This window comes from Curcuma longa, chromosome 14 (assembly GCF_044706935.1).
Source record: "Curcuma longa cultivar G26 ecotype Majalengka, Jawa Barat chromosome 14, ITB_CL_G26_1.1, whole genome shotgun sequence".
In the NCBI taxonomy this organism is placed as follows: domain Eukaryota; kingdom Viridiplantae; phylum Streptophyta; class Magnoliopsida; order Zingiberales; family Zingiberaceae; genus Curcuma; species Curcuma longa.
Window position 1 is genome coordinate 6,804,423 of NC_133874.1, and position 25,348 is coordinate 6,829,770.

General features: G+C 39.1%; 4 protein-coding genes across 7 annotated transcripts in view; 2 read left to right on the top strand and 2 right to left on the bottom strand.

Annotated features, from left to right (window-relative positions):
* The first annotated feature begins 830 nt into the window (after positions 1–830).
* LOC141844677 (protein FRIGIDA-like) lies at positions 831–12,455 on the top strand. Of its 2 annotated transcripts, none has more exons than XM_074732677.1 (4): positions 831–1,871; positions 8,829–9,004; positions 11,442–12,298; positions 12,373–12,455. In XM_074732677.1, the coding sequence occupies exons 1-3, from the start codon at positions 1,055–1,057 to the stop codon at positions 12,288–12,290; spliced, it is 1,842 nt and encodes a 613-aa protein (XP_074588778.1). In that variant the 5' UTR covers positions 831–1,054; the 3' UTR covers positions 12,291–12,298; positions 12,373–12,455. The 2 variants fall into 2 exon arrangements, with proteins under 2 accessions (XP_074588778.1, XP_074588779.1); XM_074732678.1 differs by having other exon boundaries at positions 833–1,871; positions 11,442–11,787; positions 11,902–12,455.
* Positions 12,456–12,908: 453 nt separating this feature from the next.
* LOC141845626 (protein NRT1/ PTR FAMILY 6.1) lies at positions 12,909–17,158 on the bottom strand. Its single transcript, XM_074733687.1, is given in 5 exon segments — positions 12,909–14,128; positions 14,228–14,339; positions 14,342–14,807; positions 15,366–15,583; positions 16,784–17,158. Coding segments are annotated over 5 exon segments (1,890 nt in total). The 5' UTR covers positions 17,040–17,158; the 3' UTR covers positions 12,909–13,290.
* Positions 17,159–19,764: 2,606 nt separating this feature from the next.
* Positions 19,765–23,746, top strand: LOC141845063 (transport inhibitor response 1-like protein Os04g0395600). Of its 3 annotated transcripts, XR_012603213.1 has the most exons (6): positions 19,765–20,210; positions 20,325–20,827; positions 21,293–21,788; positions 21,865–22,685; positions 23,186–23,322; positions 23,608–23,746. XR_012603213.1 is itself a non-coding variant. In XM_074733094.1 (5 exons), exons 2-4 carry the CDS (start codon positions 20,376–20,378, stop codon positions 22,642–22,644), a joined length of 1,728 nt encoding a protein of 575 aa, XP_074589195.1. In that variant the 5' UTR covers positions 19,765–20,210; positions 20,325–20,375; the 3' UTR covers positions 22,645–22,685; positions 23,186–23,462. The 3 variants fall into 3 exon arrangements, 2 of the variants coding, with proteins under 2 accessions (XP_074589195.1, XP_074589196.1); XM_074733094.1 differs by lacking the exon at positions 23,608–23,746 and having other exon boundaries at positions 23,186–23,462; XM_074733095.1 differs by lacking the exons at positions 23,186–23,322; positions 23,608–23,746 and having other exon boundaries at positions 21,865–22,885.
* An 858-nt stretch (positions 23,747–24,604) lies between these two features.
* LOC141844825 (protein CURLY FLAG LEAF 1-like) overlaps positions 24,605–25,348 on the bottom strand; it is a 2,156-nt gene continuing 1,412 nt past the window's right edge. The window contains exon 3 of the mRNA XM_074732816.1: positions 24,605–25,250. Coding sequence (XP_074588917.1) covers positions 24,873–25,250 — 378 coding nt within the window. The 3' untranslated portion in view covers positions 24,605–24,872. The remainder of the gene's footprint in view (positions 25,251–25,348) is intronic.

The window sequence follows — 25,348 nt, forward strand, 5'->3', positions numbered from 1 at the left end:
AAAAAAAATATCATTTAAAGATTTTTTTGAAGTTTCAAAGAATTTTAATCCTCTTTATTTAATGTTATTTTCTATATTATAGCATTTGCAATTTCATAGTTACTACAATTGTTGTAATTATAGTTGCTACAATTATGTAATAGTTCAATTATAATAATTATGAAATTGTAACTGTTATGTAGTTGTAACAGTTATGATTTCATAACTACTATAATGTACCTGATTAATTCAGAATTTAAACAAGAAATATAAGTAGAATAATATTAAAAATAATATTGAAAAATAGAGTTGTATTTGGATCAAAATTTAAAGTGAGGTGTGATTTAGTAAAAAAAAAAACTCTCTTTTGATCTTTGTCCAACTCATTTTAACAAAAATGTATAAATTAATAAAATTGAATATTCTAATAAATTGTTCTATTTACAATTGATATATAGTAATACAAAGAAGTTAATCAAAGTTAAATGTAAAGAAAATAAAAAAAATACTTAACATAATTAAGAAAATTAAGACAGTTAGTTTCATAAAATAGTTTAATTGTGGAATAAGATTTATAGATTACAATTAAACTGCTACACTCATAATTTCTTCTTCTTTATATCGGAAAATAACCTTTTATTTTAAAAACTATAGTAATGCTTTATAAAATTAACTTATCAATATTTATTTGCTATTAATTTATAAAAAATTATGAGATTTATGTTGTAATTTCAATTCAACATTTTATGTTTTCAAAAATCAAAATCAAAATAAAACCTAATATTTTAAAAACATAAAAATTAGATGGTTTTGCTGCACTTTCACCCTATCCTAAACAGCCCGTGCAACGCACGTGCCTGACAGGCCGACCCTTTTCTCTCCCCCAAGCCCTCGTCGACTCCTCGCCTCTCTTGCCCTTCCAACCTCCCAACAGAACGCCGCGATAAACGACGGCGAACTCCAACTGGAACTCTACGCGCGCAGAAGAAGCGGCGGAGGTGGTGCAGGAAATCTCAGTAGACGAAGAAGACGCCCAACGCGGGCGAACAACCAGGGAGTGCACGAAGAATCCATCATGCAAACAACGAAGCAGAAAACCCTCGAAGTCGATCGCGCACAACCGCAAACACTAGACGGGAATCCGGCAAGGTCGACTGCCTACCCACCTGCGGCGCTCCTCCAGTCATTCGGCGGCCTTTTCGATCTCAGTGGTGTCTTGTCCGAGTTCACCCGCCAGTGGCACTCCCTCCACGGCGATCTAGATTCCATCCTCTCGTCCATCGACCTTCGTTCTCGGGAGCTCGATGCCCAGCGCGCCGTGGACCCTCCTGCCTCGCCTCCTTCAGCCAAGGTGATGGATCGCGGCGAGGAACTGCTTTCTATTTGTGAGTCTACTAGCGGCAAAAACCTCCGCAAGTTCGTGATTAGCCATCTCTCTGACGTTGCGTGGCTCCGCCGCAAGGTTCCTGCTGCCATCGGCTGTGCCCCCGAGCCTGCAAAGCTTGTGCTTGGCTCTTTGGGCCGCTTCTACCTTCAGGGCCGTAGGGCTTATGATCGTCCCTCGGATGATCCCATGGTTGTCTTCCGTCGGGCTTGTGTCCTCATCCTCGAGTTCTATGTCTTATCTGGATGCACCTCCATGGAGCTTGAGGAATCGATTGAGAAGAATGCGGAGATGGCCGCCCTAGCTTGGAGGTCTCGGCTTATCAATGAGGGCGGGTTGCAGGTCGCATCTGCAGTGGACGCTCTTGGATTGGTTCTCTTCCTCGGGTCATTTGGCATCCCGCAAGTATTTGGGTGCAGGGACTTGTATGGCTTGCTTCGGTCAAGCAACCTAAAGAGGAAAGCTGATGTGTTAAGGAATTCAGCAATTCTATGTCAGAAGATGCCTGGTAAAATTGATATATTGTCTATTGATTCTTTTTATATCCATCGTTATGTGAGCTAATAATCATGAATCACCTTCTGTTGCCTCATTCATTTCACAGACTCTTGATCTTTTAAAATCACTTGGAATTCTGTGGCACTTTGTGGTTATAATTTTGTCCTTCGATTTTTGAATTGGATATGGGTCCGAACAACATTTTTTGTTTAGGAATCATGATTTAATATTCTCCTAATTCTGATAGGAAAAGTCATCATGGTAAAAACTAGTTGAACTACATTGGAATTTCCAATTTGTTGAATTAGTAATGGTCATAAAATGCTCATGCCAACTAAATTCAGGCATGCCAAGTTTTGTTTCTATTAGCTATGGCTATCACTTTAATAAGATATTATTATCTTATAAAAGTTTCATCAGAAGCTGCACGACAAAGAAGGCCTTTAGATATGGTATTTCATTTTGCATGTTACTGAGTTGATATTAGTGGAAGCATATTGTATCTTTCCATATGATCTTTAAATTTAACATCTTTCTAGTTCGAACTATGCATTGTGTTATTTTGTTAGTGTCTTTCTTTGTAATTTTCGCCTTTAAACTCATTTGGTCTTGATTGCCTCTTGTTTAGTTGATATTACTTGAGCCGTTTAATATTAATCTTTTAAACTCATGCAATTTTATTATTTTTTATAGTTTTATTACAGGAACCTTTCTCAACATTAACATCTAAAATTATTTCAAGCTTTGTTTCCAGTTGTCAAAAATCTCTTTTTCTATGATCAATTACTTCCTTTTCAAATTTGGCTGACCTAACTTTAAATGAGGACATCGAGTGCCCTTCCTTTTATATTTCTGAGGGTTGAGGGGCTGCCTGTAAGTCCTTTTATCTTTTTTAAAAGGTCCATGTGGGCGTATGCCTTCACATATGCTTCACTACATCACATTTGGATCACTTAATTGCATTTACTAATATGTGCAATTTTGTTTAATCTTCAATTGGCTTACCAAAACTAGGGTATTTTGTTAGTTATCACTTAATTCCTTGAGGCATAGAATAGACATGAAGAAGATGGCCAATTTAGATCCTTGTCTAAAAATAAGACAATGTTTAAAGGGAGGCTGTTTGACTGTTTAGAATGAGTAAATGACACTTGGTTCAAAATCTATATGAATTTTAATTGTAAAATGTCCAAGAGCTAATGGCCTATTTCATCCAAGGAGTATCTCCAGACCAACAATATCTTGTGATTAAAATCTCATAAATCACAATTTGATTTAGATGGAGGGAATGATGAGCAACATAATAACTATGAGGAATTCTATGGAGATTATGTTGCTTAAAATGATTTAAAACATCAGTTTTCAATTTCTTTTTTCTTTGTTTGCATAACCACTTACCTCTACATGTTTTGGCTGATTGGTAAATATGCACCGTTATATGATCTGTGTAATTAATTTTTTATGTTTTGTTATTTATTTCATTAATTATAGTGTAGTTAATTATCTCCTCTATTATATTTTTATGATTATAAAAATTATTGTATGATTCTTGATAAGAACCATATAGATCTGCATAATCACATGGTATATTGTACATGTCCTATTTTATTTCCTTTCCCACATGCTTCTAAAACCTCGACGAGAAATATGCTGCAATTGGCCCTCCAAATGAGTGTAGCATAGGCAATCAATCCTTTAGGAGATCATATGGATTATTAAAACAATCCTCAAGGGAAGTCATCAGACAGATTTGGAGTCTATGATAGTTTCAAAACTAGAGGATTGCCATTGCAACCAATTCACCTTTTATATGCTACAGATAGTTATTTGATAAGGGTGATGAGATCTCTCTTTCTTTGTAAAATTTTTAGGCATTTCAGGATAATATATGCATGCATATGTGATATTGGCAATTCAACAAAGATGGATATGTGTTCTATATTCCTGCTTTCCACATGGTTCAATAGAACAAAATCATATTTATTTGATTGGGAATCACAATCATGTTTAAAGTAAGCAAACTAAATAACACAATGAATCAAGCTATTGAGGAGTAAGGCCATCAAGCAGATGCTGAGATCATCACGAAGGTGATCTAGATAATAATTCAGTTGCTACCTCACTGCTAGTTTGTTTACAAGTTGAAATACATTGATGATTTGGTTCTGATTTGCCCATGTTTTGGTTTCTATTGAGTATTGAGTGAGCATAATGGTGTAGATTTGTTAATGCCCATGTTTGATGCATTAATATTTTTGGTATTCTTATTCATGTGTCTGAGATTTGATTCCATCTGGAAGGTTTCTAAAATCAACTTTTTCAGTTTTGTGCACTCCATTGTTGGGTGCATACAATAAACCGTCGTGTTTGGACTTGGGAAATTCATTTCTCTTCTCAAATACATATATTAAAATTATTCACAAATACAGCTGTCAAACGGGCCGACACGTGGCGGGGCGTCGGCCGGCCCGCCATTTTGGCGGACTGGGAAATCCCCAACTCAGCCCAACCCAAGGTGGGTTAGGGTGGGCCACCCACTAAAAAATAAAAAAATATAGAAAAATCCTCACAATTCATTGAATTTGATCATTCATAAATAAACTTTGACTTGAAGGCCTATTTCTGTTTTGGGTTTTCTATTTTTTTTTCCTTCTCAACTCACGGGCCAACCCGAGCCCGCCCCGGCCCGCCGGGACCTACAATTCGGGCAGGTTGGCCCGTTTAGGACTGCTTTTAAATGGGTTGATAAAATTTCAATCTAATCCACTTAAATTGTTTAGCGGGCATGGCTAACAACCCAAATTGACAGCTCTATCCACGAAGCAAAATGTCTTTAAGTAGTGTATGAGTTGGGAACACTAAGGAGTATCATTCTGTATGTCTCTAAGCAAATTTGGTCTAAATCAATGGAACATAAATCTTAACTATTTTTTTTTTTTGTAAAGTTAGGTCATCATCTGTAAGTGACATGAGGGCTTTCACTATTTAGGTCCTCAATATCAAATCGTAGGCTTTGAGATTATCCAACCCAAATTGACAACTCTATCCACGAAGCAAAATGTCTCTAAGCAGTGTATGAGTTGGGAACACTGAGGTGTATCATTTTGTATGTCTCTAAGCAAATTTGGTCTAAACCAATGGAACATAAATCTTAACCATTTTTTTTTTGTAAAGTTAGGTCATCACCCATAAGTGACATGAGGGCTTTCACTATTTAGGTTCCTCAATATCAAACCGTAGGCTTTGAGATTATCTAAAAACAATCCATTACATCTAGAGGTGTCAGACGGGCCGACCAGTGGCGGGGTAGGCCAGCCTGCCAAAAACTTGTCATTTGGCAAGGCAAAGGGCGGGTCGGCCCGCCATTCTGGCGGGCTAGGAAATCCCCAACCTAGTCCAACCCAAGGTGGGTTGCGTGTTAGACATGCTAATCCACCAAAAAATAAAGAAAAATCCCTACAATTCATTGAATCTGATCATTTCATAAATAAACTTTGACTTGAAGGCCTATTTCTGTTCTGAGTTTTCCAAAAAAAATTTCATTCTCAACACGCGGGCCAATCTGAGCCCGCTCTGGCCCGCCTTGACCGGCAACTCGCGTAGGCTGGCACGTTTAGACTTGTTTTTAAATGGGTTGATAAAATTTCAATTCAACCCACTTAAATTGTTTGGTAGGCCAGACCAATCCAACGGGCCCAACCCAAATTGACAACTCTAATTACATCAGCAATCCAAAAGCATGGCCTTCTCCTACTGTTCAAACCAAAGAATATTACTATTACCTACTCCTTTCAGATCCTAGTAACCACACTCAAAGGAACATATTCTGAAGTTTGGTTTGCTGATAATTTGGGGAAATGGCCTAGAGATTTAAAATCAATATGCCAGACTTTCATGGTAGGTTTGATTTTGACACAAATGTATCTGTTGATTGGTTAAATTGAATCATTACTTTGGGTGGTTTGGGTTGGAAAACATTTATGAGTAAGGTTCACAAAGTTGATACAGCCAAACACTCAAAGGAACACTTTATGAAGTTCAGTTTGCCGATAAGTTGGGGGGAAATGCCTTGGAGATTTAAAGTCAGTGTGCTAGATTTTCATGTTATGTTTGATTTTGACACAAATTTATTTATTGATTGGTTAAATTGGATGATTACTTTGAGTGGTTCGGGATGACAAACTTAATGAGTAAGGTTTGCGAAGATGATACTAATACTATCCATGAAATGATATTGACAAACTGTTCAAAAAAGCTTAATAATCTGCCCGAACCACTTATCAATTGATGAGAAGTCATATAGCATATAGCAAAATGTTAGAGAGGAATACTAGTACATCTATTATAGCAGTTAATTAATTGAACAATTGTTAAAATTCCAAATAGGTTAGTCCTACAAGACAATTGCTTGTTATGATGCACATGTCATAACTCCTGCTTAGGAGTGTAGCTTCTCAGCAAGCTATGGAAATTGAAAAATACTCCTAATGATATCACCAAATCGAAAGCATTACTTGCTAGAAAGATGTGTCCATGCTCGCCCAACTGCTTTCTATGCCTTGGAGATAGGCGAGCCTCGCTTTATGCTGGATAAATACCAGATTAAATCCACCAGGAAGAATAATCTCTAGAAAGGACTACTTACAACTAGACGAGTTCGAGCTTTACATCTAATGGAATTCTTACTAATCAGATGACAAGCAAGGCACTGAATTGCGAATGCAATAGGGTATATAAGCACTAGATAAGACCAAAGACTAATAGGCTGGAATGGTCTTTCCTTTTTGAATTGCCGGCAATTTTTTGTTTCACTGAAATATGGATCAGTTGTGTTCGTTCATTGTTCATGAATTGCTGGTTTTCGTAATGACAGTATGCATGGTTATTTCAAATACTCACAGGGACTATGGCAGGAGGGGCCACTATCTTTTTTTAATCATAGGGAAGGCAGTTTAGCTTAAAGACATTTCGATTTGGTTGCATGGGTGTAGCTCTTAACTTGGTGCTTGTAATGGACACTCATTTGGTAATGTTCAACATAAGATCTAACTGTGCCCTGCCAAGATTGATGACCTGAGCAGGGAAAGTATTTTGGGCAAATTGGAGTGTGTATTAAAATCCCAATGCCTAGCTTTTGAATGATTGGCATGTAACTTATGAAGATCCAAAGCTACAAGTCCTATTAATAAGTCATTACGACACCCTAACAAACTGTGTATTGTTAAGGACGAAGGGGGTAGCCTTGAGGATCAAATGCTTAAATACTGAATAGAAGAAGACTGGCCACTCTAATATACTATTGAGGGAAAAGTTTCACAGGCACCAGGGTTTTGGAGGGCTAAGTGATGGCTTCCAACCTAAGCGAGGTTGCACCGTAGAGATCTGTAGTGTAATCTCCAGAATTAAAATTCTGCAGGCGGAGACTCGTCATCATTGTAATGCCGAAAAACCTTCAATCCATTAGTGTACTCTGAAACCAGACCACAGTGAAAAGCCCATTAATTAGCAAGCATACCATACAACTTAGATAGATGCTGATGAAAGTTGTCACATATCGATCTCACATACCATACAACTTAGAAAGACAGTGATGAAAGTTTTCACAAAACGATCTCACAGTTCACACTTTGCCTTTTTGAGAGTGTTTGTACTCTACCACTTTTAGAGGAAACATTTTACTTTCACTTGCTATCTATGCAGAAATCAGTTTATTAGTTTAGTCTAGTCTGACAGTTGCTTTTGTTAACCAACAATCACTGGTAATATGTCTCTTGTTGGGATTGACACTGGTAATACGCACGGCTACTTGTTAAGTAATCTTCCTTTCCCCTTGACTGATACCAATGGATACTCTCTATAATTTCTATAATAGAGAGAAGTAGATACACTATTCTGTTATTCCTGACTTTAGGGTGAAATGGAGTAATATTGGATTTGAATCAATCAAGCTACTTATCCTTTAGTAGATTGTTAGCGCGTCTAATGAATTTTGACTTGGAAAAGGCTTTTTGCCTTATGAAAGATTGATCCCCTTGTAACTCAAAAACTACATGAACTGGCATTATTTTGGATTACTTTTCTGGTTTGCTGTTAAGATTTAACTTCGCTGGTAGTCTTGACTTGAGCCTCCTCTATGCACTAGTATTTTGCTAGTAACTACCCACCCAACATCTCAACTCTTCTACCCAATTATGAATAAGTCATCATTCTTCATGACCATCTCATTTTTGCTGTTATGGGGCCCTTGCAACAGTTTCTCATTAAATGACAACTGATGTGATTTAGTTGCTGATTAATCTATATCTTGAAACATTGACTTTCGTCCTGATGTAGATTCTAGCCTTTTGAAGAACTTCAGAAAAACTTATCTAATCACGAAATGTTTGCATTAATGATCTAGAACGTACATAGAGTTGATGAGAAACTTAAATATTAGCACAGGAATTCCAAAAACTTTTATGGTGACATGCTAGAACACTAAAGATTGGACAATACTATATTGATTGTATGGAAACTTGTTGGATCTCTCAAGTTATAAGGGCTACTATAAAGGTTGTGTGAATTTTCAAGGATTTAAATGTCTTGAAGATCTAGCGAACTTATGTTGCATTGAGTTTGAGTGTTTCCAAGCTGTTGCTAGTTTTTCTAGGCATCCTTGAATCTTGTACTTGGCTGAGATATCAATCTCTGCTACTTGTCACTTTTCTTTCAAATTACTTCCTCTCCCTTTCCCTTCTTTTTCTTCTATTCCTAATTCTATACACTGTGCAGTGTTCCTCAATCAGAATCTAGGTAATTTATAATTTTCATTTAACAAGTTTTTTGTTTCAATTTCTTATCATTGTACATGTTTGTTTCTTTTCTTTTTTAGCATGGATATATTCTATCTGCATAGCATCTTTATCTATTTATGTATGTTATTTTGCACGTACTTTTTGCATAGGTGCTAACAGTACTAATGTTACAGACATAATCAATGAAATGTTAAGCAAGGAAATGAATATTGAAGCAGTGGAGCTTATTTGCGCTTTTGACCTCAAGGAGAAGCACCCCCCTGTGCCTCTTATAGCTTCATATTTGCAGAAAATTGCACAACCTGCAAAAGGTCAACAGAAGGAAGGACAATCTTCTTTCAAATCCCAGGTATGATTCTTCTGTTCTATTTCTGTCAAACTCATGAATAAATGATATCACATGTAGGACAGTTTGCTGTGAATATTAGCTAGACTCTTTTCCTTTTAAATTTGTTTTTGGATATTGTTCACACTTTCTTTTTAAACAAGTAAAACTAAAATTGTATCATTAACTTCTCTATTTAGCCACTTGAGACAATGCTTGGACTATGTAAACAAATGACGGATCATAAAACTAATTGTTGAAAGGTTGCTACATCTGGGTGCTTGCAAATATTCTATCTATTTCCAGAATGATTTTTTCACAGTTAGTTCAATTTTACATCTGTCCAATTTTTCAGTATTAGGGTCTGTTTATTTGAATGATGGATGACAGGTTGGGTTCATTAGATTTTCTATCTTTGTTTACTGACTGATGAGTGGAAAGGAGGGACATGTTAGCAGATGAGAAATTTGTCTCATCTCCCAATTTTATTTTGCTAAACTGAGTGCGAGACCCAGTGGATGGAATGAAGTTTTGAAAATGCCTTTCCAAGCTCAATCTTGCTTCTGGGCCTGCTCCTTTTCACAGTTGCTTTGTTGCCATTCTTGCCTCCTCCATGGAGAACGAGTGTCTGAACAATCTTCAGAACTCATTAAAGGTGATACACATCATGACTTTGAGCCTTGATCTCTGTTTTGTCACCATCATGGCTGTGTGACGAGGAAGCACTCCATCCGGCCACCCTTGTTGTGTAGGGATTGGTCTGATATGGTCTTTAACTGCCTATAAAATTTTGGGTTGAGCTTGACTTGATTAGATGCTTGTTGTATTGTGCATAGGTCCATATGACAAGGCTAGGACCATGACTCAACCCAAGCTGTTGCCAGGTGTCCCTAGGTGACCATGTCTAGTTTTTGAAATATTTTATCTTTAAAAATATTTACTTATTTAAAAAATAGGAAATTTTTAGAATTATTTTTAAAAATAAATAAATTTTAAGTATAATTTTTTAATTTATTTGAAGAAACTTTATTTTTTTACACACTTAATATTAAGTTGGATTCAAGCAGGCCAGATTCAAGGTGAGCCAAGCTCGCCCTATGGGCAGTGTCCTGCCCAGGTTCGTGTATAGCTAGATGTAGCCTGAAATTGGATTGTGCCAAGCTCGATCTGTGGAATAGTTTGGTTGGGCATGGCACAAGGCATCTTCAGATAGGTATTGTTGGGTTGGATTGGGATGAGGGTGGCCCAACCTATTTGGCACCTTTCATCCCATTTGATCAGAAGGTTTATGCTGTGGTTATAGAACATACTTCTCTCATGTAGAAGCAACTGAGCATAAACATTCTGTCAATCTAAAGTTGAAATGGGATCAAGTATTCCACCATCCTGCTGTATAGTGAATGCCAGATCCTTGTCCCTGATGTTCAAGCAAGAGGGTGTACCGATGGAGTTGGGTGGTTTACAGTGGCAGTGGTGGTGGCAGAATTGGGAGTTTGGAAGGTACTAGATCCAATTTTAAGTACGTCAGGGTTGATGCCCCACATGATATAGGTGGACTGCTGTTCACACCTTCATGGTAAGCGACATTGAGGGTGTTGTTAGAAGGGCAATTTTTCCAAAAGGGTATGACATTGGAATAGCTTGAACTGCCAGAGAGGGTCTTGTTGGAGTATCTCTGGGCTGTTAGCTTATGTTGCTCGAGGCACAAAAAAAAACCCACAGCAATGTGATGGCGAGCTTCATGGCTGATCAAGCTTCGTGTTAATCAACTTGATTGATGGCGAGATTTGTTCTTCATTTGAAGTTAGCATGTTCATTCTGGTCTATTTCTGATGTTACAATGGAGGACTATTTTGCACCAAAAAATGGAGGAATAGCCTAGTGAAGTTGCCTAAACCTTGTTTAAATCCACCTCATTGCCAATGGAGCCCGAATCATAGTGAAACCTCAATGTTACTGGCAATTGAATGATCAACAGGAAATTTTACTTTAATGAAGATTTCCCTTGGATTAGTAGGCCATCTTCCCTTGTGTTGATCTGCAGTTGGGAAATTGTCTGTTTTGTTGACAGGATGAGTTGTCTTTCTTCTAGTTGCTGTTTGTTTTCAGATTTACAAGCGAGTGTCAACAACTGTTTATCAGAGCGAGTCACTTAAAACGCTAGCGGGTTTAGTAGGCTAACTGAATGGCCAGAGCTTCTACCAATTAGCCAGCGCAACTCTTGCCTTGTCTTATATGACCACCAACTTTTTCAACATTGTGAATGTTAGGAATATGAATGTATGGTTGGTGTAGCTAGTGTTTGCCCACACACACTAAAGAACCATCTAATATACTATTTATTTCTGTTTTGATGATTAGCATAAGTATTGGATGTGGTCAGTTTGGTTACAACTCTTTCCATCTTGCATGTGAATTTTTTTCTGGACATTTTTACTTATCTATTTTTGGTTTTTTGCAGAGAGAAACCAATGAAAAGCAATTGGAGAAGCTTAAATTGATAGTGAGGTATCTTGAGGATTACAAACTCGACCCGTCTCAACTTGCTAGCTTCAACCTCAATCAGAAAATTGCAAATTTAGAAACACAAATTTCAGATGATGATGAGAGATTGAAAAACAAACGAAAGGCTCATGAAATGAGTCAGGATCAGATCACAAGTTACTGGCGTTCTACTGCCAACCAATCGCATGTAGTCACACCTCACTTTGGTAAACAACTTCTGGAGGTGCAATCTGCTTCTGTTCCCAACTCTGAGAACTACTATAGCAGTCTGTATCGGAGGAACACTCTCGGCGACGAATTAGGTGCGCATAGTGGTAGTTCACTGACAGGGATCATCGGCAATGGAGTCACTAATCTAACAAATACCAATACTGGAACTAGAGTGAATTCACTGACAGGAATTGCTCACCTTTCAGGAGCTGGGAAGGAAGTAGCTGTGGCAGCGGCGGCAGCAGGTAACAGCACTGCATTTACAGAGGGGAGCACCTCTCATCAATTTGCCAACTATAACGGTGGTTTCCACCGGCCGTATGGAAACGGAACACATGAAGAGAGAGCACTTAGACAAAATTTATTGGTTCCTGCACGTTCCGAAGCTTGGATGGATCCAACAGCTCCTGTGGGACAAAATGCATACAATTCACAGGCTTTGAGCGCCGGATATGGCACCAGGAGCTCAGGTGCAAGCTTGTATCATTTCGCAGACGATGTTTTAGAACGCGAAGCATACTATGCCAACCGCAGCTTAAGCAATCCGACATCCAGCATCCCCAACCAGAGTTACTACCCTTCTTACATCAGTTGAACGAAGAGGTGATCTACTGTGTTTTCCCTCTATCTTGGAATCTTTCAGAATATTAAACATAGAATTTTATTTTTTTTTTCAGATGATCCTCAGGCAATTTCTGGCCATAGTATTTATGTTGTAGACTTAAATTGATATTGTGCTGGGTACTAACTACTCTCTTTATATCCTTAGTGTTCCATAACTTGGTGAAACTGAAAATAGGAGGTTAAATTGTTCAAATATCGTATGTATGCATTCCGTGAGTTTTGAATCTTAATTGTTTAGGAAAAATAAGTCACTTACCAGGAACTTTATAGTAAGTCAATTACTAGGTGCTACAGTAATCCTATGATGTTTCTAATATTGTTGGAGTGATTTTGATAAAATTTTTTAAAAATAATCAACTTAATAAAAAATGATTTAAAAGTATTATATATATATATATATATATATATATATATATATATATATATATATATATATATATATATATATATATATTTGATAAATTGAATTTAAAAAATAATTTACTTTAATATTTGAATAATTTACTTTTGATGATTAAATAATCAAGGGCATTCTTTTGATTTTTTTTGTGTTTAAATTATTATCAAGTAGAATATGTAAATCTTCAAGTTTAGATCGCATATAAACCAGCTATATATCTAAACCATAGTATACTTTTCATTCTAATATTCCAAAGTCAAGAACATGTCCCCACATTTTTTTGGAGAAGTGTTCCAATGGATAAGTCTAGTAAATACAAATAGTAACACATAACATGATCAAAGAAACTGAATCCAGTACATTATTGCATGTTTGCGAAAAGCTTCTTATAGCTTAAGAACCTTCTCCCCATCAAGATCATGACAGAAACTTGAAGGATGATCAAATTCCATGTTATGGCATCCTATACTTCTGTAAATTATAGCTTAAGAACCTTCTCCCCCATCAAGATCATGACAGAAACTTGAAGGATGATCAAATTCCATGTTATGGCATCCTATACTTCTGTAAATTATAGCTCAACCACCTTGCATACCCTGTACTTGTATCGCCGAGCTAAGACAAGAAAGACACAGAAGTTTATGAAGCTCAGCACCGCGAGAAGCCAGTAGAAGTAATCAAACCTTCCCTGGTTTATGTTCTGAGAAAGCCATGAAACCTTCCCTTTGGCCTCATTTCCAGTAGTTGATTTCACAATGTTGTTTATGATGGTAGCCACGAAACAGCCGAGGCCTCCTGCAACAGCAGCATACGCAGTTCCGATGCTTCTCATGGCGTCGGGAGCCTCCTGATAGAGGAACTCCAGAAGGCCCACAATGCAAAATACCTCAGCAATTCCAATCAAGCAATACTGAATTAGTAGCCAGTAACCACTCAAATTTGGCATTGCAGACAGAAACAGATATTCATAACCATGCTTGATGGCATAGTTTCTTCTGTATCTCTCAAAAGCTCCAGCCCATGCGACTGACAGAACAGATATTGCCAAACCAAGACCTACTCTTTGGAGCTGAGATGCACCGTGCGGGTGACCAGTGATGCGGCGAAACAGCGGTGCAAATGCTGAGTAATAGAACCCTAGGATGAGAAAAATGGTTAGGCCAGGGAACACAGGCATGCAAGTCACAGGAAGTTTCAAGTGACCCATGTGGGTGTTCAAAGTGTAAGCTTGTTGGATTGAAAGAGTTAGATACTCTGTCAATACTACACTAAGCATTATGGTGCATGTTGGTATCGGCAAAAGCCTCAGCAGTATCTTAACCTCTTCGACTTGTGTTACCGTGCAAAGCCTCCAGGGGTTACGGTCTACCGCGTCCTCTTTGAGTTGTAGAGCTGCTTTGTCCAACCACCTGTGCATCCCCAGACAAATGTATCAGTAGTTATAGTAGAGGGAGAACAAATTTAAAGTATGTTCTTGGAGCCAAGATCAAATAGTTCATAAACAGTACCTAAAATTATCAGTGTGTTCTATCTTTCCACTGCCCTTTATTGCAGAATTTCTACCTGGAACCTCATAAAGGCCAATGGACTCATTACTGGAGAAGGACACATTTCTCTTCGGAAAGCAGCAACAAGGACCTGAGCAACACGGGTGAGAGGGCTGCCGCCTGGTAGTCTATGCCTGTACAATGGCGTTCCGACAAAGAAAACCACATTTGAAACACCCATTGCAATTGCTAGGGAGCCAAAGGCAGAGCCCCAACCATGCTTCATTTGAAGGTACACCACCATGGTGAATGCCACAATTGCACCAATGGTGACAGAAAGATAAAAGAAGTTGAAAAATTTGTCCAAGTGGGCCTTGTAGTCCTTACTCCTTTCATCGAATTGATCAGCTCCGAATGATGAAACGCAAGGCCTTATGCCTGCAGCACCGAGACCTGTAACATAAAGAACAACGTATAGGTAAAGCATCTGCCACGGCTTTGCTGGTTCACATGCACCCACTAGTATCGAAAACTGATCACATTGATGTTGATTTGGTGTGAAGACACTCATAGTTGCACATAAAGTGATCCCTATCAAACCCTGGCAGCAAAGGAAATGTTAAACAAGAGCCAAACATCAGCATGCATCACTTTAATGCAAATGGAAAGAAAATAACTTATGAACTATAAGGACATTGTGATCCTTGAGTAAAAAGTTAGTGTTGCCAAATACATAAGTTTTGTTTCCAACATCACTATGTTACTGAGGAGATTAATCAATAAACCGGCATAAACATGATAGGATTAGGGAGTAGCCATTAATAGTCATATTTCTGGCAAGATAAGGATTAATCTTTGCTTTTACCAATCATAAGTAACTAATTTAAAATCAATTCCTAGCAAAGATGCAAATCAAGTATTACCTTAGTGCACCAGAAAACACTGAATGATGTGACGACATCAAGGTGAAGATGTAGAGATTACAGAAAGATAATTTAGCAAATAACTGAAGTATCAACAGCATCTTCAGAAACTCAGCAGCTAAGCTTTTTACACTTGAAGACTAATAAAGTTCAAAATCATGAACAACATGTAACAAACAGATGGAGATATTTGGGAACAATCTACAAAATCTGACCAAGGTCACTAATGTTCTCACCAGGAGATAGATTGTAGTGAAAATTGCAATTGTCCAATATCTACCGAGATAAGCATCAGCAATAAATCCACCAAGCACAGAAGATACTTGTGATATGCCAAGAAAAGTGTTTACTGCATTTGCAGAGCTAGTAAATGGTCTGTGCATGATGTAGAACATGAATGCTACCATATTCACTGACAACCCAAAGTAGGCCATCCTTTCTGCCATCTCATTTCCTATGGAAATAAACATCCAAATTAGCTCATATTAGCAAATTTAAAAGAGAGAAAATTGAGAATAACAAAAAGCATATGATGTCAAGTAAGTAACCAATTCATTTCTTTTTCAGTATCAGGTAAAAAATAATCAGAATTTTATCTTCAAACAAACACGAACACAGCATATAGGCTCATGTTCAATCAACAAAACACATCAAACAAGCATTAAACCCTATAAATGATTGATCAAAATTTGGTCAGCCTTCTGACAATAATAGCCGATGGCACTATTCAAATAAACTTTTGTTGCTATCAATAGTTTAGGTACTTCTAAAAGTTAAAGGGAAGTTCTGTAAAATAACGATTAAACCTATTATATTATATGAAATTAAATATTAGATATGACTCAAGCACACAAGCATAAATGAGAGCCACACAGATAAGGATATTAAGGTGGATGTGCGAACATATAAAGATGGATAGAATAAAAAATAAGAATATTAGATATAAAGTCGGGGTTGTGCCTATTGAGGGAAAATTCTAAGAGGTGCGTTTAAGATGACATGAACATGTAATTAAACGACTAATAAATGCTCCAATTAGATGGTGTAAAACTATGACAAATAAGTACATTAAATGAGAAAGAGGAAGATCAAAGAAGAATTGGTTAGCAAACATAAAGTAACAATAAAATTTATTTAGATATAGTAACGGATAGAACCCAATGACGTAGAAGGATCCATATATCTTGATTGTTGTTGTTGTTGTTGCTATCAATGGTTATAGTATCAGAAACTTTTACGGTTCAAAGCATAAACATAGTCGACTGCATTCACTCTTCACATTTTTTGTCATGAATTCCTGTAGGATGGAAGTTGGTCGAGGTTTTCCTTTAGTGTCTGTGTCCAAAATTCATGAGTTGGGTTTTACCCATGTCCAACAGAAGAACATGTTTATCGAGTTGAGAAACAACACAAACCTATGGGTTTGAAGGTAATGATTGATCATGTTAATGTCAAATTCGTCTAAAGTAGAAGCCTAGGTGGATACATATAAGCAAGTTGCCTGTTTTGTTCAAATTTGGGCAAACAAATTTAGCAAATCCCAGAATAGATGAGAGTATACGTATCGAACACTAGAAGTTGGAGTAAGGTTACTTGAAAAGATAAGGAGAAGAACATGCTAACGGCGGCCGAAAAGGCGAGTGGAAATCCATACCAAAGATGAAGAATGCTGCAACCCAACCTCCTGTCTTCGGCAGATCATCAATCGGCTTCCCCCATATATTCACCGGTGTCGTTCCACCGGCGACATAGTCCCCACCGATTCCATTGGACCGACGCTCGTCGCTCTGTGCAAACTGGAATTGAAGATTCTGCGAACGCGTCGCTGTCTCAGTCTCTTCCCCTGCACCAATTGCCAGCGAACCCACCGGCTCACACTCCGGCGACAAGATCTCCTTGGACGACTCCATCGCGAGCCTCCAAGATCAGTTTTTTACTGAACCCCAACGCGAACCGGGCACCGTCGGTCAGGATAGAGCCCCTGGACTTCCTTGGAGCTGGAGTGGGCGGGGGCACCGGGGATGCGATTGGGCAGGCGATTAAAGATGCCACCTTCCCAACTACCAGATCGAATGACGGCATTGATAGCAATAAATGAGAGCACGAAGGGCAGAGAGAGAGGGAAAGTATCGTCGCCATTACCGACCTCCAGCTTCGCAGAAACCACACAGCGTTCGTCGATTACCACCGTCGCTTTCGATTGCCGTAGCCACCGAGACAGTAGGGACGCCGACTGTGCCCACATCCCCCCAGAACTTTACCAGGATAAAAAATGGGGTAAGTTTTTAGGTATATTTTCTAGTCGGGATATAAAATATTAATAAATATTTCTAATATTAATAAAATTTAAATTAATTTTAGAAAAATATATGGATTAAATTGGATATGTCATGGACCGGGTCGGCCCATTTGCATATCGGGCCGAGCACAATACGGTTTATCATGTGCTGCATACTTAATTTTTTTAATAAAATAATAATAATTTTAAACATAAATAGAAATATAAAAACCAAAAACGGTTTTTTTTATTTTAAAATAATTTTAAGACTACTATTTGATTCTTTAATTTTTATAATTATATATATATATATATGAACTTACTTTTCTTCCATCTTTATGACTAATAGTCCATCTTCCACGTATTATCATTATATCAGCACATACGATACAATTATACTCGAACTATTTTGCATCTAATAGAGTAGTGGTGATCGCCGAGGCTTTAGTAGTCGCCCTCCTTGATCATTTGAGACATTAGTAGCGATGATTAATGACTATGGAACAAGAGAGGTAGGAGGGAGATAGAATAGACCATAGAGGAGAAGAATACAATGTCATATTCTAATCCTTGCTAACGAAGAAGTCATGTCATGCATCATTCATTAAAGTGTCATTAAGAAGTGGTTATGGTTGTTAATATTTTATAGTGTAAGAATTGATAGGGTAGTTGCACCTCTAATTGAGCTATTATCTAATTAATCACTAGAGTTGTCCTCCACTTGCTTTCAACTTTTCCCACCTTCAAATGGCACCCCCACATGATCCCAATTAGGCAAAGCATATGCTCAAGGGTCATTAATTAATTCACAATCATGCAATCAATCAATTAATTAGTGCCCTTAAAAACAACATGCAAAATTAGGGTTTTATGATCTCTTCATTTTACACCTCACAAAATTATATATATATATATATATATATATATCCTGCGCGATTCCATTTACGTGACTTGTGCGCGCTGTTGACATGGTTGAAATTTTTTCTCCATACACGTGGCAAGTAGAGTCGCGCTGACCAAAAAAAACTTGCCATTGTCAAAAAAAATCCGATCCCGCCGAAAATAACAATTCAATCGGGGGCGGAAAACTTAACCTCGATGACGGCGGAAGTGAAAAACCTAACGTCGATGACGACGACACAGCAAAGAGGCGAGCGTGAGGCTTTAGGGTTAGCTGGCGACGACAAGCGACGGGCAGAGAGGTGAGTGTGGGGCGACGAGCAGAGAGGCGAGCGTGAGATCGGGATCGAGACAAGGACGAGGACAAGCAGAGAGGCGAGTGTGCGATTTTAGGGTTAGTCGGTGGGATCAGGGTTTTTTTTTCCGATGAGCACAAGTTTTTTTTCAACCAATGCGACTTTACTTGCCACGCGCAGGGAGAGAAAATTTTAATTACGTTAGCAGCGCATGCACAAGTCACGTAAATGAAATCGGAGCGCAGGTGATATTATATATATATATATATATATATATATATTAATTAGTGGGATCCATCATTATGTGCATGTAATTACATCACCTAATCTCCTCTATTTTTTTTTATTCCTCAAGAGGCAAAGATTAAGGCAAGGACAAGAAAGGACAGCTCAAATAGGCCTTCAACCCACACAAGGGGCCACTTTCAATTCATTGCCAATTAATGTGTTTAGAAGTTTGATAAAATTAGGTCACAATTAATCAATAGTTAGGGTTAATTATTCTCACAATAGTTGTAAAAGGAACTTAGTTAAGTTAATTAAGTGTGGTGGGGATTGGGATAATTTGAAGGAGCGTTCATTTGATTTTAATGAAAAATGTGACTTACATATGAAGATTTTATAAATAATGGGCACCCATTTAATTTATATCCATCTTTTATTTCAATATGAAATAAAATAATATCCTTTTAATTTTGATCATAAAACTTTAATTTTACAATATTTGCTCCTCTATAAAACAAGACGAGTAACAAAATAATTTCAAAGGAAAAGGTGTAATTTGCACTAGATTATATAAAAAATAATAAATAAATATTTATTTATTTATTTATAGGAAAATATGGTGGCGTGTATATATAATTTTCACATGTACATTATGACACCTAATCATTATAAATTGAACGCTCCGTTGCTCAAAAATAATAATTATAGTGACAATAATGGTAACGAAACCGGTAGCGTGGATCGTGACTTAATGCCAATCACGCCACTTTCCTCCTCCGTACCCCTCACCACACATCCTCAACGGTCCAGATCCCATCTAGCTATCCGACAAATCAATTTCGACCGTCGGATCTCCTAATCGGGCTTCAGCCGAACCGTACCAGAGCTCTTAACTGTGGTTGGAGGGGCAGAGGGGGCGTTGAAGTGCGAGCAAAAAGGAGCAGAGAGAGAGAGAGAGAGAGAGAGGGTAGGGAATTGGAAGCTGAGGTCTGGCCTGCTCTCTCTCCTCCCCGCCTGTTCTTCGGATCGTCAGTTCGTCACGCCTCTGTTTCGCTTCTTTTTGTCTGGTTGTTTTCTTCGGTTTGCTGTGCTTTTCTAGTGATGCATTTGTCTCGTTTGTTTTAGGGTTTTTTTTCCTTCTGTTTTTTGAGATTTTGTGTTTTTTTTTTCGTGTGATTTGAGTGTGTTTTGCCCCCAATTTGCTGCTGGTCTGTTCCCGATGTGATCCGGAGGGAAAAAGATGTTTTTTTGTTTGATATATCGGCTCCGAGTGATCCTCTGTGGTTTTATTCGTAAAGGAGGGATTGTTTTTACTATTTCTGGAGCAGATCTACGTTCGTTTGCATGTGAAGCTGGAGCTGCTGGAAAAAGCTACATCAAAGGTTGGATCTTTTCACTGTTACTGTGACATTTTGCGTGGTGATCTGTGGAACTTGGCTACAGATCTGAGTTTGTGTTGTGCGTGTTTTTTATTTTTGTCCCCTGTTCTTACTAAGTTTGAGGAGGAGAGGAAGGTGCAAAGGAAAGTCTTTCCTGGCTGTGGAGCTATGACTTACTTCCCGGATGAGGTGGTGGAGCACATCTTTGACTTCCTGAGCTCCCACCGGGACCGTAATACTGTGTCGACAGTGTGCAAGGCATGGTATTTGGTGGAGAGGCTCAGCCGCCGGTGTGTATTCGTCGGCAACTGTTACGCCGTGCGGCCTGAACGAGTAATGGCCAGGTTCCCTAGAATGAAGTGCCTCACCGTCAAGGGGAAGCCCCATTTTGCTGATTTCAACCTGGTTCCCCACGATTGGGGAGGTTATGCGCTACCGTGGATTGAGGCGGCTGCCCGATGTTGCCCTGGTTTGGATGAGCTCCGACTGAAGAGGATGGTGGTGTCGGACGACAGCCTTGAGCTTCTAGCCCGCTCTTTCCCCAACTTTAAGGCCCTTGTTCTAATTAGCTGCGAGGGTTTCAGCACTGATGGGCTTGCTGCGATTGCTACTCACTGCAGGTAAGAACTGTTGTTCTCCGCTAAATTTGTTTGCTCAAGAACTTCTTGATATCCTTCGTTCATGCGTTTTGGTTCTTCGATATCTACTTAGCTAGCTTCTGCTTGGTGAACTCGGTTGTATATTGTACATTTGATCTATTTGTTGTTTCACCAATCTCGAGTCCAATTAAAATAATGAAATCCAGAAGTAATGCCATGCTTTTTTATTTATCTTGTTTTAAGTTACTAGTTCGTTGAGGGAAGCAAGTGTCATATCTGTTAAAAGATTAGTTTTTGTGGACCAATTATCTTACGTAAAGACTGGTACTATTGTGAAATCTTGTTATGATGATTATGCATGCTAAATTGTTTCTCCATCCAGTGAAAGGGATGTATTAAGTGGGTGTATTAACTTCTATCTTTGACTCTAGCATCAGATTACGCTTGTCAAATTTCTCATGTTTTGTTGTTTTTTTTTGTTGTTAGGGGTCTTAGGGAGCTTGATTTACAGGAAAATGAAGTGGAAGATCATGGTCGGCAGTGGCTGAGTTGCTTCCCTGATTCCTGTACTTCCTTGGTATCTCTAAACTTTGCATGTCTAAAAGGAGAGGTGAATACAAGTGCCCTCGAGCGACTTGTTGCTAGGTGCCAGAATTTAAGGTGCTTGAAGCTTAATCGAGCAATATCTATTGAGTCACTTATCAGGATACTTGCCCAAGCCCCGAGTTTGGTGGAACTTGGAACCGGTTCATTCACAGCTGACCACCTCACTGAAGCTTACCAGAAACTAATTAATGCCTTCTACAGATGCAAATCTATGAGGAATTTGTCAGGTTTCTGGGATGCTTCTCCTCGCTGTTTGCAGTCCATCTATTCCATCTGTTCCAACCTTACTGTTCTTAACTTAAGCTATGCCCCTGCAATCCAGGGTAATGATCTAATAAAGATGATTCGTCACTGTTTCAAACTTCAAAAGCTTTGGGTGAGGTGTTGTTGCTCCTTTAATTGTTTTTGTTTTTCCTTGTTACTTCATTTAATTTGAGATGATTGATTCTCAGGTATTAGATTGTATCGGAGACAAAGGATTAGCAGCTGTAGCCTCTGCCTGTAAAGAGTTACAGGAGTTAAGGGTATTTCCATCTGATATCTATGGTACCGGCACTGCTGCTGTGACTGAAGAAGGCCTTGTTGCTATATCTTCAGGCTGCCCAAAGTTGAACTCTTTACTGTATTTTTGCCACCAGATGACAAATGCTGCACTTATCACTGTTGCAAACAACTGTCCTCATTTCACACGGTTCAGGCTGTGTATTCTTGATCCTGGGAAGCCAGATCCCATCACTAATCATCCATTAGATGAAGGTTTTGGGGCAGTTGTGAAGTCGTGCAAGGATCTGAAGAGATTGTCATTATCAGGCCGTCTAACTGACAAGGTTTTCTTGTATATAGGCATGTATGCTGCACGTCTTGAGATGCTTTCAATTGCATTTGCTGGTGACAGTGATAAAGGAATGGTTTACGTGCTCAATGGATGCAAGAACCTTAAAAAGCTTGAAATAAGAGATAGTCCATTTGGTGATGCGGCACTTTTGGAGAATGTAGGGAAGTATGAAACAATGCGATCCCTTTGGATGTCATCATGTGATGTTACTCTAGGGGGTTGCAAGGCACTTGCCGCAAAGATGCCAAGATTGAATGTTGAAGTTATAAACGAGATGGATGAAAGCGATGAGATGGTGGAAAATCCCAGTGACATGCATAGGGTGGAGAAGATGTACGTGTATCGAACTCTGACCGGGCCAAGGAATGATGCACCAGAATTTGTCTGGATATTTTAGAGTTCTTCACCTCACGAGCATGAGTATTAGTAGCACATAAGGTAATCTAGTTATGAATGTAATAGTTTTTTTTTTCTATTTCCTCCAGTGTCATCACTACCTTAATCGTGTTTGTAGATTGAAGTTAGGCAGGATGAACACTTGTAGATTTTGCTTTCTTGATAAGTGACTTGTGGTTTGTAATGTTAAGTTCAGAATCCTATTTGCAGTATCAGTTAAATTGTCTTCCTCTTCCATTTCACCAATCTAGATTACTATGCAATCCACAAATCAAAAGATTAAGCCATTTACCGTTGTGTTCTTTATTGAAGCATCAGTAGTCGAATCTTTTGTTAGAATGCTTTCTTGTATTTGGAGGCTTTTGCTATTCAGAATAAGATAAACAGCACTAAAGCTTTCACTATTCTTTCCTCATTCTCCCAATTGTCGTTGCAAGGTAAAAACTAAAACTGGTGGAGGGTGTGCTTGCACATTTGCAGCCTTACATCAATAGGTTCCTGTTGTGTAGTCTTCTGGAGCTCACTTTACTTTTGGCATGCAGAAGCATTCAGCATTCTAGGAGGCATGGATAAACTGGAGGTGGTCAGTTCCAGGATAAGCTTGTCATGTGGAGTGTCTTTTCCTTTCTGCAATGTGCTTGAAGCCCATCATTCCTACTATTGCTCCTTTTTGTGTTAGGTATTATTTCTCAGAACAGAAGACACCAGCTTTTCTTTTCTATCTCAATGTTTCCCTGCACAATCTACCAAACAGGTCCCAAAGTTCTGATTATGAAAATAATTGTTATATTTTATACACTGTCAGGTTGTAGGTTGATTGAGAATCCACTTATTGATTATACTGTCAATTAGACTCATAGTTAAAACTGGCATGACAAAGGATTAAACAAACTCATTAGTTCAAATCACTTAAGCCTGCTCTGTGAAAGCCACATTGTACTCATTAGAGGCTCATTGTCCACAGTAGCATACTCACGAGAGGCCCATGCAATGCAAAGTTTCAGATGGTGACAGATCAAACTTGAGCACATGGAAGAACCCTCAGCCCAAAACCCAAAGAAAATGAGCAGTATTTGTCATTTGTAAATCATATACTAGAAGACAATCTTTATCTAACCTTCAGTCTAAACTTCATTACTAAACAATTACTGGTTAATTATTGTTGGAGAACAATAGACTTTATGGTGAAGTTCAGTGGGTCTGTTTCTTGAAGATACTTTGTATATCCATTTCACAACCTTCCAGTGTAGAGGCTTAGAAAGAAAGCTCATGATCAGCTGCTTTGTGATGTTCTTATTTCTGGAATGATTCACTAAAACCCATTTTTAAGGATTTAGTTTTGCCTTTGCACCAAGGAAGAGAAGCAGCAACAATGACAGATGAGGGCGTGGAGGACAAAACAAAAGGAATTTTTGCAGCGACTGTTCCCATCCAGTCATGCACGTTTGTGCATTTCACATGATGCTGTAACACTTTTGGTTTTAACTCGATCTTGGAGCTGCTCTCCTCTCCCCCCTTTGGAATGGGACCAAGGAATCAAACCACCAGTCTGACGTTCTTATGATATTTGATCACTTCAGCTGAATTAACTGGATAAACTATGTCTGCAACAGTTGGTGCAAGGTTTAGGGAAAGCTTAAGCGACCACAGCAAATGCTGCTGCTGCTGCTGTGTAATCTAGTAGGGCTCTCAAGGCGAAGACCACTGTATTAGGTTTCTGATATGCAGAGCGAGGGAAAGAGGTTTGCTTTCTGCGCTCTGCGTAGATTCCTTTCTGCCAGCCCGAGGAAAGGTTCTCTTGTCTGAAACACTTAAACTTTCCAGTTCCACTTTATTCCCTTCTCTTCTTCTCACTCAACGCTGGATTGTGTTGTGTGTGACTACTGCTGAAGAAAAATAAAATTGTTGGAGGAGAAACAGTGGTGGTTGACGCAGACCGAGTGGTGATGGACATGGTCAGAAGGGAGGACCTTTGTTCTGATGCTTGTCTTGTGTTGGGGAAAAGATTGGCACCGAGAGAAGCAAGAAAAATAAAGATGGGCAAATCCGTACTCCGCCATATTGGCGCTCCACCGAGGAAGAAGAAACTAAGCCTTAACATGTAAAAGAATTCGAAGCAGAGCAAAAATGTTGCAGAAATGAGGTACATTTGGAGCGATAGTACTGGATACGGCATAAAAGTTGGATTGATCCAAGCTACACGGGCGAGAGGTGAGTTTGAAGAGAGGTTCAGGCGTCGCCGTGGCGGCCGAGCTTGAAGAGGCGGCCGCCGCACTTGGGGCAGGCGTCGTCGCTCTTGGGGACCATGAAGTACATGAAGCAAGACCGGCAGCCGGCGGAGACGAGCGGCTCGGGGGCGGCCGCGGGGGAAGAGGCGGAGGAGATGCAGGTGAGGCAAGAGTTGGCGGTGCTGTCGACGCTGTCCTCGTTAGTATCGCCTCCGCTGCTGCCGCTGCCGACGCCGGAGAATCTGTCTTCATCGGAGGAGGAAACGTCTTCTTCGTCCGACAGGTAGCTGGACGAGTAGGCGTGGGCGGCGGCGGCGACTCGGGGATCCTTGCTCGTTCTGGTTCCGGTCTCCCGGTCGAAGTAGTAGACCTCCCCTGTCTGCCATCGGAGGAGGCGAAGGGAGCTTAGAAGATTGTGAAAGCACAAAAAGGAAGGATCTTGACGCCGGAAATGGTTCGAAAACACGATCTTTGAGA

Excerpts from the sequence above, each read along its gene's own strand:
- LOC141845063 (XM_074733094.1), top strand. The coding sequence starts at position 20,376 with ATGACTTACTTCCCGGATGAGGTGGTGGAGCACATCTTTGACTTCCTG. Across the intron at positions 20,828-21,292 it reads GCGATTGCTACTCACTGCAG|GGGTCTTAGGGAGCTTGATT; the intron begins GTAAGAACTGTT and ends TTTTGTTGTTAG. Across the intron at positions 21,789-21,864 it reads TCAAACTTCAAAAGCTTTGG|GTATTAGATTGTATCGGAGA; the intron begins GTGAGGTGTTGT and ends ATTGATTCTCAG.
- LOC141844677 (XM_074732677.1), top strand. The coding sequence starts at position 1,055 with ATGCAAACAACGAAGCAGAAAACCCTCGAAGTCGATCGCGCACAACCG. Across the intron at positions 1,872-8,828 it reads TCTATGTCAGAAGATGCCTG|ACATAATCAATGAAATGTTA; the intron begins GTAAAATTGATA and ends CTAATGTTACAG. Across the intron at positions 9,005-11,441 it reads AATCTTCTTTCAAATCCCAG|AGAGAAACCAATGAAAAGCA; the intron begins GTATGATTCTTC and ends GGTTTTTTGCAG.